Source organism: Phascolarctos cinereus, unplaced genomic scaffold (assembly GCF_003287225.1).
Source record: "Phascolarctos cinereus isolate Bilbo 61053 unplaced genomic scaffold, phaCin_HiC Scaffold_4;HRSCAF=312, whole genome shotgun sequence".
NCBI classification, from domain to species: domain Eukaryota; kingdom Metazoa; phylum Chordata; class Mammalia; order Diprotodontia; family Phascolarctidae; genus Phascolarctos; species Phascolarctos cinereus.
In genome coordinates, this window is record NW_027555847.1 from 109,981,860 (window position 1) to 109,994,509 (window position 12,650).

The 12,650-nt window shown below is 35.4% G+C and overlaps 1 protein-coding gene across 5 annotated transcripts in view; it reads left to right on the plus strand.

Annotated features, from left to right (window-relative positions):
* Positions 1 to 12,650, plus strand: part of NFIB (nuclear factor I B) — a 271,519-nt gene that overhangs the window by 255,965 nt on the left and 2,904 nt on the right. For 3 of the 5 annotated variants that reach the window (XM_020969759.2, XM_020969760.2, XM_020969762.2), the window contains one exon: positions 8,927 to 12,650. This exon is cut by the window's right edge and continues 2,904 nt beyond it. In XM_020969759.2, the coding sequence (XP_020825418.1) occupies positions 8,927 to 9,056 (130 nt within the window). In that variant the 3' untranslated portion in view covers positions 9,057 to 12,650. The remainder of the gene's footprint in view (positions 1 to 8,926) is intronic. The other 2 variants (XM_020969763.2, XM_020969765.2) reach the window with 1 other exon arrangement.

Genomic DNA, 12,650 nt, shown 5'->3' on the forward strand with positions numbered 1-12,650 from the left:
AACATGGGACTGCCCATAATTGAGTCAGTGTGTAAAGACATGGAAGGTATTTCTGTTGTCTTGTTAAGATGTTGTAGAATTGAATCTTTTGACATTTTATAAAATATTGAATCAGTGAGATGTCCAATATGTCCATTAGCAAGTAGAAGCATAAAATCTTGAAATTTGAAAGAACCTCAGAGGTAATATAGTTTTAGGCCCTACCTAAAACTCCTACCCTTTCCAGTACATCCACTGGTGGTCATTCAGGTTCTACTTGAAACCCTCTTCAGTGACAAGGAACTCACCATCACTAGAAGACCATTATATATTTGGACATCTTTAATTATTGAGTTTTTTTTTCCTTTTGTTGAGTCAAAATTTCCCACCTTGTAATTTCCACATTGTTCTGCCTTTTAGGAAGAAGTATAGTATGCTTCTGTAGGATGAGACTCTATCACATACCTACCAGTTCTTTTTTCCAGGTTAGAGAATCTCAGTTTGTGCAACAAATCTTTGAATGGCATGCTTCTTAGTTCCCTCATCCTCCTCTGGATGTGCCCAGATTTGGACATAATATCCCACATCTGGCCTGACCAGGTTGGAGATCAATTACTTTCCTCAGTCTCGACAATATGCTTATCTTCATATAGCCTAAGATTCCATTAACCTTTCTTGACTTCCACCTCATTTTTCTGTTTTATATTGAGGTGACAGGCCACTAAAACTCACTTTTTTTTACATTAACTGATTTCTAACCATGTCTCCTCCCACGATAGACTCTTGAAGTTGATTTTTTGAGCTGTCATGATAGACTTGACTTTATTGGAGATAGGAGGTGTCGAGTGGGAGTTGGAAATGATTTTTGCAGCAATTTATAGTCAAATCCATACCTGGAAAATATTCCCTAGAAAACATACTTGCTGGCCTCTATCATGTAGTCTCTGAAGATATATAGTACAGAGGAACTCACTGTATCCAGTGGCACCCTGCTCCACAGTTAGATATCTCTAAATGTTAGGGGGGCAGCTAGGTGGAGAAGTGAATAGAGCACTGTGCTTGGAATCAGGAAAACTCATGATCATGAGTTCAAATCTTGCCTCATATACTTACTAGCTGTGTGACCCTGGGCAAGTCATTTAACCCTATTTTCTTCAGTTTCTCATCTGTAAAATGAGCTGGTAAATCACTTCAGTATCTTTGCCAAGAAAACCTCAAATGGGTTCACAAAGAGTTGGACATGACTGAAACAACTGAACAACAACAACAATAATAATTGTTAGAAAAATTTTCCCCTGATCACTGTAGGGGATTCGTTCCCTGTTCCAAAACAGAAACTCATCTGTAACTTCCAGGTTTAGTGAGTTGTCTGGGTCATTGGTTAAATGACTTGTTTATGATCATACAGCCAGTATATTTCGACTTTTTCCTAATCATGCCATGCTACTTTAAAGGAATCACCTCTTCCCTTTCACAGTATTCACCAATCATCACATTTAATAATTTCTTCTAGAATTTCACCAGGACTCAATGATCACCTAATTGAAGTGTCTTTCCCTTTTTAAAAACTGGGTCATAGTACCATGGCATCTCTTTCACTTGACCAATTCCTAAAAGGTCACTGACTTGTTCAGCAGCCCTATCTGCAGTATTTTTTCAGTTCTCTGAAATGTGGTTCAAGTGGACCAGGTTACTTGAACCTGTCAAGGGTACCTCTCTTATTATTTTTCACTTATCATGGGGTTCAATTCCTTGTTAACTATTTTTGTTCTATCTTTCTGAGGCTGGATATTCTTCTCTTTGGTGGAGCAATTAGGAACTGATAAATAGTGCTACTTTTTCTTTGTTACCTTTTATAATCGTCCCAATCATTACAAGCAGAAATGCTTTCTCTTCTTTTTTCTCTCTCTGTCCACAACATAGATTAAAAAAACCCCTCATTTTTGTCTTTTGAATTTATCATAAGCTTCAACACCAATGGAGATATTAGTCTTCCTGATACTATCTTACAGGTTCTAACTTCTCTTCATTCATTGTTAACTGCCCTTGCTTTCATCTTTTTTATTTGTCCTTTTTAAACTTAAGTTTTTTCAATGATTTCCTCTGTGTTTAGACATTTCCCACTCCCCCTTTCCTCTTCATGAATCAATTGGTACTTGAGCACTATAATTTTGTTTTTGAGTCTTCCCGTCCTTAATAAGCTGACTTCCCTTTTAGAGGGCCAGGTCATGGTGTCCTACATATGCTACCCCTGAATTCTTTGAAATACATTCTCCTAAAGCCTATAGTACATGTCAAGCTATGCATGGCCATGCCTTTCCAAAGTTCCTGACACTTTGGTTCAACAAATCATTTCTTTCTTCTCAGTCATAATTGAGTCCATAGAAGTAATCATTTCTGAAAGATCAAACTATCAGCAAAGCAAGTCAAGAATTTGTCAAGCTGTTCCCTTTTTAATAGAGAACATGCCGGTGTGAAAGGGTTGCCACCTCTCCTTAAAACCAAACTTGAAATCCATGCCAGTTTTGTAATCTGCATCAGGAATTTCTCATACAGTTCTTCTGTCAAGTCTGGTGGTCTGTAGTTCACTCCTGCCACAATTTGGTCTCTGTTTTCTTTCATTTGATCCTCAACCAAATGCTTTCCATCAAGCCTCAATCAATCAACCAACCAATCAACCAGCCGATCAATCAAAAAACATGCATTAAATATTTATTATGTGCTAGGTTAGGTGTTGAGAATAGAGCAAAGGATTAAACAAACAAGCAAACAAATAAGCAAGACAGAGCAAACAAAAAAAGGAAGAAAAAAAACACCAGTCCCTGTCCTCAAGGAGATAACATTCTGATGAAGGAGACAACATGGAAATAATTACTATATTCAAGATACATACAGTGCAGATGGAAGGTAATATCAGAGAGAAAGGTGCTATCAGATGGCCAGGGGCAGGGGCAGAAGAGTGTCATGGAAGGACTCTTATAGATGGTGGGGTTTGAGCTAGGATTTGAAGAAAGCCAGGAAAAAATAAGAGGTGGAATGAGGATGGTGAGCATTCCAGGCATGAAAGACAAGTCAGTGCAAAGCCACAGAGGAAGGAGATAGAGTAGTGTATTTGAGGAACAGTTGTTGTGGAAGGGGAATAAAGTAAGAAGACTAGAAAGGTAGGAATTTATCATGAGTTCCAGCAGATTACGAAGTACTTTAAATGAAAAAGAGGACTTTGTGAGTCTATGGGGTTAGACCCATGCTTCACAAAAATCATCTTGGCCCCTGAGTGGAGGACGAATTAGAATATGCAGAGACTTGAGGAAGGCTGTTGTGGTAGTCAAAGGAGAGGTGATAAAGGTCTGAGCCAGGTTGGTGGCTATGTAAGCTGAAAGAAGAGGACATCTATGAAGGATGTGAAGGTAAAAATGACCAGTTACAGCAAGGGATTAGATATGTGAAGTGAATGAGGGTGAGGATTTGAAGATGATATCAAAATTGTGAGCTGGTGTGACTAAGAGGGCATTATTACTCTTGACAGTGATAGAGAAGTTGGGAAGAAGATAAAAAGTTATTTCGGATATATTGAGTTTGAGATGCCTACGGTACAGCTAATTCAAGATTTCCAAAGGGCAGTTGATGATGTGAAGCTGGAGGTGTGAAGATGAAATTGGGACCCTGAGAGAGGTTAGAGTGGGATACATACAGTGGATCTGGGATTCATCTATATAGAGACAATAATTGAACCTATAGGAGTTGATGAGATTACCAACTGAAAGAGTACAGAGAAAAAAAAAGAGAGAGGGGAGATCCCATCACAAAGCCTTGGGAGACATTTCTTCTAGTAAGGCTTCCACACCAGTTACCATCTCCTTGATGTAAAATGCTACCCTGACTCTTCTTTTCTCATTCTCTAGAGCAATACTTTCATTTCTGTATCTCAAATCATCCCACAGAGTCTCTGTACTACTTATGAGACTTGTTTCTATTAAACTCTTTCTCATTTTGTTTATTCCCCATGCTCTGCTCATTGGTGTGTTTAAATATGAATCCATTAGAATGGTTTCTGCTCCCTTCCCCATAATAGCCTTCCATGGTCTTGCTCACTTTATTCTACTAGAAGGATACACTACGTGAAAAGTTAATTTGAGGAGGTGTCGGGAAAGGCTTTTTGAAGGAGTTAGCATATCAGCTGAGCATTGAAGGAGACTAGGGCCTCTCAGAGTTGGAGGTGAAGACAGATTCATTCCAGGCATCGGGGATGGAATATTCCAAGAAAGAGGAGAGAGGTGGAAAATGGAATAACACACATTTAGGCAAAAAGCAAATAAAGTAATTTGGCGAGAATTAGTTTGTACACAGAGAGTGAAAAGGCACTTGTCATTTATTTAATTCAGATTATGGCACAAGAAATATAAGAATGGCATGCTGTTTTCAAAAAGTAGGAGAGATACAAATTTTTCTTTCTCTCTCTCTTTACCCATTAATTCTATAGACGTAAATTAGATGTATTTACAAGGAGTCAGAATCTGGCTAAATGAAATTTATAATAATGAAAAGCTATTCAATAAAAGTAAGATGTTATACTTTCATTAACTTTGAGTCAGTCATCATACATGCATATTACAGCAGCACATTCCAGAGATGAGGCATGTACACATTGGCTGTATTGTACTTCATGTAATTGTGTTTAGAGACAATACTTTTGGTGTTCTTGTATACCTTTCTTTTTAAAAATGTGCTTTGTTGAGCTGACTTTATAATAAGCAGCAACAGTGTTTTTAATCAAGTTCATCCCATAACTCTCTTCCTATTTTATCACCTTTCTTCTTCCTTCTAAAATAGTTCAGCAAAGGAAAACGTAACAAAAACAAAATATATGTATATTTGAAGATAATAAAGTGTTTGTTGATTGGAATTGAAATATGTGTGTGTGTGTATATATATATATATATATATATATATATATATATATATATATATATATATATAGAGAGAGAGAGAGAGAGAGAGAGAGAGAGGAGAGAGAGAGAGAGAGAGAGAGAGAGAGAGAGAGAGAGAGAGAGAGAGAGACTCATTTGGATATTTTAGCATAAGATTTGGATATACTGTCATCTGTATTCTATTACTTGGTGCTTAGAAATACAGTTTGGTGGGTAGAGAGGCAATGAGTCCTATGTCAGAAACTTTAAACCATTCACATTCAATTCTATTCCTAATTGTAATAATCAAGATTCTGAAACTTAGCCATTCTGGCTTCTTATTGAAATATGGCTATTTTGCTGTATGCTTTAATATGCCTACACATGTCATTTGAAACATATATATATATATATATATACATACATACATCTCTGTGTGTGTGTGTGTGTGTGTGTGTATATATATGTATATATAATTTGAGGCAAAAAGGATTTTGCACTTGAATGATCTGGACAATTTCTATTTCTTTTTATGCTGTTGTCATAGCCTTTAGGTAAAATTCAGTATTTGCAACAGGGAAACCCCCAAACCCTAACATGGCCCTGTGCCTTATAATTCTGAAGTCAACTTACAAATTGGTAATAAGAGACTTGTAAAGCTCATATATGGGGTCTGCATAGTGTTAATGTAGGGGATTTATTCTTCCCCAAGGGTCCATAAACAGTATTGACAAATATATTGCATACTGCATTTTTGACATGGTCATAATGTAGGATAGGAGGTTTGAAAGGTTTAAATAAACATCTAAATTAAATTTGTTAGTCATACTGCAGCAAGAGCCCTGTAAGGCTCTAACAGCAATTTATTTTTATTGAACATTTTCCAAAGAATAAAAAATATCAGTCTTTTACAAAGCTCAGGATAAAGAACTTACTATAAAAACAACTATGTATTTATATTCTTTTTCTATTCATGTAGTTGTCTCCTTTTAAGAATGAGTTTTACCTACTTCCAATCCCTAAAATATACTATATTTCTTCAAGAAGACGATCTGCAAATGATACATCTGATTTTCCTACCAGTCATTTAAATCGGGGATATTATGTAGTTTTACTTGTTTCCCCCCCCCCCACTGGAAGTGTCAGATTTGGGCTAAACTTTAGTTTTTGTGGTACTTTCTTCTGTACCTGTCTCTGGAAATATTGATTTCTAATATCAGATTTTGTATTTTTCTTATCAGTCTCTTCATAATGGATTTCTTAGTGTTACTCAAATTGGAATGGCATGAAACAAAAGCAAACAAACAAACAAAAACACTGTTGAGCATATACAGAATAGAAAGATAAAGAAATGTGTTGAAACAATTAAGCCTCTTACAGGTGGCTGTGGTATTGGATGTTTGTGTTCTTATGAATTACAGTTCTCATCAAATAGATTTGAGTAGATTTTTTTTCTTTAGATGGATTTGACTACTTTTGCAGGCATGCTCTAAGTATCTCTCAATACATCTTTTGAAGTTCAAAAAAACTGGTTTTATAAGCAACAGCATAATAGTGTATTCATTGAAACTCATAATGATGAATAAAGTTACTTTTTATTGTAGAAATACAAGCTGAGCACAGAAAAAATATGCTTTTGAAATGTAGAGCAGCTTGAGTTAAAATCATATCTAAAATGGCATGAAAAATGTAGGTGATTTTTTTTCTTTTCATACTTTTAATTCAGAAATGTCCTCATAGGAAACTATGTAAGTAAGCTAGATTTTTAAAAAGACATTTTTTTCCTTCCAAATCTATGATTTTAATAACAATAATAATAGCTGGTATTTATATAGCACATGCTGTGTGCCAAGCACTGAACTAAGTGCTCTACAATTATTATCTCATTTTCTCCTAACAACAACACTGATAGATTAGGAGCTATTATTACCCCCATTTTACAGACTAGGAAAGTTAGGCAAACAAAGGTTTGAAGCTACATGCCCAAGGTCAAACAGCTATTAAGTATTTGAGGTTGAACTCTGGTCTTTCTGACTCCAGACCCAACTATCCAACTCTATCGACTGTGCTACCCAGCTGTTAATTTTATTGGTTAAGGGAGCTCTCAGTGAGAAAGCTATCTTTACCAGGTCAGATCAGCAACTGTTGAATAGCTTACTGTCTAGGAGGGTTGCTTGGCCCTTAAGAGGTTAAATGATTTGCCCAGGCTCACACAGACAGTATGTATAAGAGAGTGGATTTGAACTTAGTTTTTTTTTTATTTTAAGGCTAACTCTTACCCACTATTGCTATGTTTCCTCTACCATGTCAAAGAAATACTACACATATACAGACACATACATACACACATATGTGTGTGTATTACTCTATATGTATATATATGCATTAATGCATATATACATACATATATATATATATATATATATATATATATCTCTAATATTTTCTTCCAGATATTAGAACATACTTGCATTTGTACATGGGACTTTAAGAATGAATAAAAGAAAATGTGCTACTTGTAAAGGTTCAACATTGAAAGGACAGATAGGATTTAGAGGTGTATGGGAATTTGAACACTATCTGGTCCAATCTCATTATTTAATGGAAACTAAATTCCAAAGATGGGAAGGGACTTTCTCCATATCATACAGGCAGTAAAGCAGCTAAGCTGGGATCCTGACCCTCCAATCTAGTACCCTTTCCACTACAGCACACCTACAATGTTTGTTATCCATCTTGCCCCATACACCTATAATTTTAAAAAGTTGATGGTAGAATGTTAATGATAGAATGAAGAATAATCCAGTTTGCCTTTAAAGAGAAAACAGTGGGTATGCCATGACTAAATTAACAAACTATTTTGTGCTTTGTTGGTTACCAATTATGTAACATTTGCACTGAATAAAAATGGGATCTTCAGTCACTTCTTAAAATAACCAAAATTTCCTAACAACCATACCATATCAATATCTTGCCTTTTTTTTAGTCACTTGGACATTACCTTAATTTCTCTTCGATACATTGATTCAAAGAGCATGATAGCAGAGCACAGAGAATTACCGTAGACTAGGATCTGCCTGGTTGGTGGATATAGATGGGCAGATGTTGAGACTTATCTTCCTAGCTAATATAAGAAAGCAAGGTCCAGTACCTTAACTAATTAAGCTCTAGTTATATCTGTGATGAAGCCATGGAGGAGGCTAGAAAAGGCAGAAAGAAAAATCATTAAAATGCTAACAGTAATCACAAGTGGAGGGATACCATATAATGGTCCTCTCTCACAAATGTGTCTGTTCTGTAAAGATAAAACTTTTGGTTCCATTTGGTGAAGTGACTGTACTGAAAAAAAAAAGTTGGAGTTAAAATCTAAGTGTGGTCATCATTCCTCTCCTTAGTCAGAGTAATGATGTTTGGACTTTTTTTCTGTGAAAAACTTTATTTTATTTTATTTTTTATATTTAATGAAGGAAGAGAAATCTTTCATCTCATTTAGGTAGTCTTCTTCATGCCATCTAACTCTGTAGACACAAAACTTATGGCCATGTTAACATTTGGTTATATAAGGTTAAAAAAATACTGAACAATAGAACTGATGTTTTGACACATTTGTAGAAGTTGTGTACTACTTTTTTTTCTTTTTGCTTTATGTAATATTTCACATGCCTAGGTATGGATCAAACAATTTAAGAAAGAATATCCTTAATTTGATTAGATTTCAGTGATCTCTTATCTGCCATAGTTGGGGTTTTGCCCTCTATTTTGTCTTGCTTTCCATGAAAGAAGCAGACCACACATTATATGCCTAAAATGCTAATATTATAATTTTTATAACCCATTTAATGTATTGTCTTAGTCTGTAAATGTGAAGTTACAATGGCAAGAGCTCAAGTGGCAATCACAACCTTATTTCTCTAACTCTTGATGGGTAAATGTATACTAATATAATTAGCTTATAGAATTTACATGTCAAGTCTTGTTACAAATTTTAAAATCATGTTTCTTTCTTTTTTTTTTTCTTTCCTTCTCTCCGTTTTCAACAGTCCTGGTACCTGGGCTAGCTTGGTCCCTTTTCAAGTATCAAACAGGACACCAATCTTGCCAACAAATGTCCAAAATTATGGTTTGAACATAATTGGAGAACCTTTCCTTCAAGCAGAAACAAGCAACTGAGGGAAAACCAAAAGAACAACAACAAAACCACACAACAAAAAATTTAAAGCAGGAAAAAAAAGAAAAGAAATGAAAAAAGGAAGATGGGACAAAAAAAAAGAAACTGAAGAAAGAAGAAAAAAATCTAGACCAGCAATTGCAGCACTTACAATCACTAATTCCCTTAAGGTTGAAACTGTAATGACATAAAAAGGGTCGATGATATTTCACTGATGGGTAGAGCGCAGCCCCTGCTAAGTAGCCTTTGTTATATGAAGTCCGCTGGGAAATAGATGTTCTGTCTTGATGACAATATATTTTAACTGACTTTCTAGATGCCTTAATATTTGCATGATAAGCTAGTTTTCTTGGTTTAGTATTCTTGTTGTTTACGCATGGAATCACTATTCCTGGTTATCTCACAAAACAAAGGCTAGGAGGCAGCCCTACAGCTGCCAGATGACAAGGGCCTTGAGCCAGCCATTTTGTAAACACTCTGATTTCTAAAAGTTAAAAAATAAATACAAGCTCTGTAGCCTTTAGTTATCAGTACAGATTTATTCAACTTTGGCCCTTAACCCAGCCTTTTCCAGTGTGTAACCCAGTTTGAAATCTTAAAAAAAAAAAAAAAGGAAAAAAAATCAGTCTGAACACAAAGGCTCTATGGAAGAAATGCCTCTATGTAGGTAAAGTGTTATCTCTGCATGCAACAGTAAAAATTAATATAATATTTTCCCCACAAAAGAAACACTTAACAGAGGCAAGTGCAATTTAAAAATTTATATCTAAAGGGGAATCATCATTATAAGTCCTTCAGCCCTTGGACTCTAAATTGAGGGGATTAAAAAGAATTTAAAATAATTTTGAACGAGTTTATTTTCCCCTCAGTTTTTGAGGGCATTCAAAGGCATTAAATCAAGACAAATCATGTGCTTGAGGGAAAAAAAAAGAGAAATTAATAGAAACACAGCACTTATGTTGGTTTAGCTGCTGCCTCAGTGGAGGTAGAATTTATTTATTTAAAATTACTGGTTGCATCAAGAACCCATAGGGTGTACAAAAGGTTCTCTACAATCTGCATCATAGAGACAAAGAGGCAGGCAAATCCATGTCACAAGGGCAAAGCTTACAGTTTACAAACTGGGAATGAGCGAAGAGGGGTGGGATATAAAAATGCACTCTTGAGAAAACAGAAGTCATCAGGGTGCTGGAAACTTGCATGGTGCTTTCAGAAATTAGCCTTGTTCAACAAATTTCTCGTATTGACAGGACTGTAGTGTGCATGGGCAGACACATTTTGCCTCTATGTCTCTTAAAATTTTAATTAAACAAAAATACTCTTTCCAGTAATCCTAATTTGCACGAAGATATAATGTCCACATTACGTGCCTTGCCTTGAAATCTAAAAAAGTGACATCACTACACTTGTTTTGCTGCATTTATTATAATTTTAAATCTTTACCATTTTTATGACAAAATATTTTGTACTCCAGATGAAAAAAAAAGTGTGACATCATGGATTTTTTAGACAGTTATACCTTTATCTCACATTTATAAAGCATATCATGGCTGTGTATAGTTGCCGCTTAAAAATTGTAATCGACCAGCAATATTTTCAGTATTTTGGTGTTTTTTCTATTAACCTTTCATGTTTTTCATCTTCCAATTAATATTTGGGAGGGGGGGTTTCAAATTTTTACGAATTATGCAATACCAAGTTTTGCCTATGTAGGTAGTGCTTTTAGCTGTATTGGTTATTATAGGTAAGTACACAGATTTAAAAAAGAAAAAAAGAAAAAAAAGAATGATGTATGCTTTTTTTTGTTTGTTTGTTTTAATTGACCAAAGTGGGTACTGCTATTTTTGCAGAGTGATGAGGTCCTTTTGTGTACTGAGAGATGGACAGGGGATTTTTTTTTTATACATACATATATCTATATATCTATATATATATATAGATATATATATATATATATATATTCTGGGGTGGGTGGGAGGATTTTTAACACTTTACAGTGTGGCTGTGAAGCAGCGTACCCTTAGACAGGCATGGGCTGCAAAGCGACTGTTCTGCCTACTGTGACAAACATTAAAAATAGGTTCCCTCTTGTTAACTTCCCACCTGGGGTGCAAGCTGAACTCATTTCTGGATTTAAACACACACATGCACGCATGCACACACGTACACACACGTGCACACACACACACAAACACACACACACACAAATAAAAAGTAATGAATTCTGTTGGAGGCAGACTCGGCTTGAGGAAATTATCTTACTTTGTTTTTTTCTTAAGAGGTCAAGACCCACAGTGAGAGTGAGGCCATCTTGTACTTGGCAAAGATATATCTTTTTAGAAATTTTCTTTAGAAGGTGTTTCTCACTAATGGTTCTACCTAGGGATACACTTTCTTTTACACAACACACAGCCTCCATTGCAAGAACTAGGACCCTTTCTTCATCCCCCCCTTCTTCTCCCCCAGAATTCTGGCCTGTCCAACTCATCATTGTATGATGATGGAGTATGTGATTTACCCATGTCTTAATATTACAAACTGATGGCAGTGACTGTTGTTGTTTTTTTGTTTTTTACATCAAAAAGGTCAGAGAGTTGCTATTCTTGAATGTATTTGGACTGATAAATATCAGTGAATGTTCATCTCAAGGGAGGAAGAAAAAAATTAATCATCTATAGGTTCTATTTGTACACATCCTTTCTGACTAGGAACAAGTACAGAAGGGGAGGGAGGGTGTAGAAATAATTTTCCTGTGGACAAATTCAGCCCTCTAGAAGACAATGGGATTTTTTAAAGGAATAGTACCTCATATTTCTATTTTATCCTTGATATTTAGGGGGAAGGAAGGGCACCAAAACTTTATATTGTTTGTATTTTCTTTTCTCTCAGAGTCCATAGAGTCAGTTTATTAATGGAAAGAATAGCTGTTAGAGTTAGTGAAACATGGTAGATTGTCTTGAGGACCCCCTAGGCTATGGTCTAATAAAATAAGCTGTCTATTGTTCTCCCAGCACATCATTTAATAATGAATACTTATGAACAATGATTACATGCTGGACAATTGTACTTGATTAGCCCATTCAGTATGATGTCCCCAAATGCTGAATAGCACAGCAGGATAAGACCAGTTGAAGATCAGAAGTAAGTGCAATAATTTCTGTGATCCTCACCCTGGTAGACTACAGATAATCTTAACTGAGCTTTTCACATATCTTTGACCTATTGTGTGAACAAATCAACCTCACAAGACACACAGTATTTTTTTTGAGGGCAAACTCACTCTCTTGATGTGAATGAATGAATGAGCATTCCTAGCTGAATAATAAGTTAGTTACACTGTGGGTTTTACTGCCTGCCTCTTTAATATAAAGGCCTATTTTGAGTTTTTTTAATCAACTTTTTTTTAAGATCAAGATATTTAAAATATACATACATACATACATACATACATATATATATATATATATACATATATATATAAAAATATATATAGAGAAAGAAAAGACTCAGATCCAGTCTTTGGCCTCCTCCTTCACCAGGAACTCTATATTCTGACAAAGGGCCCCACTTCTGCAGCTCTTGAACGGCCCACCCCT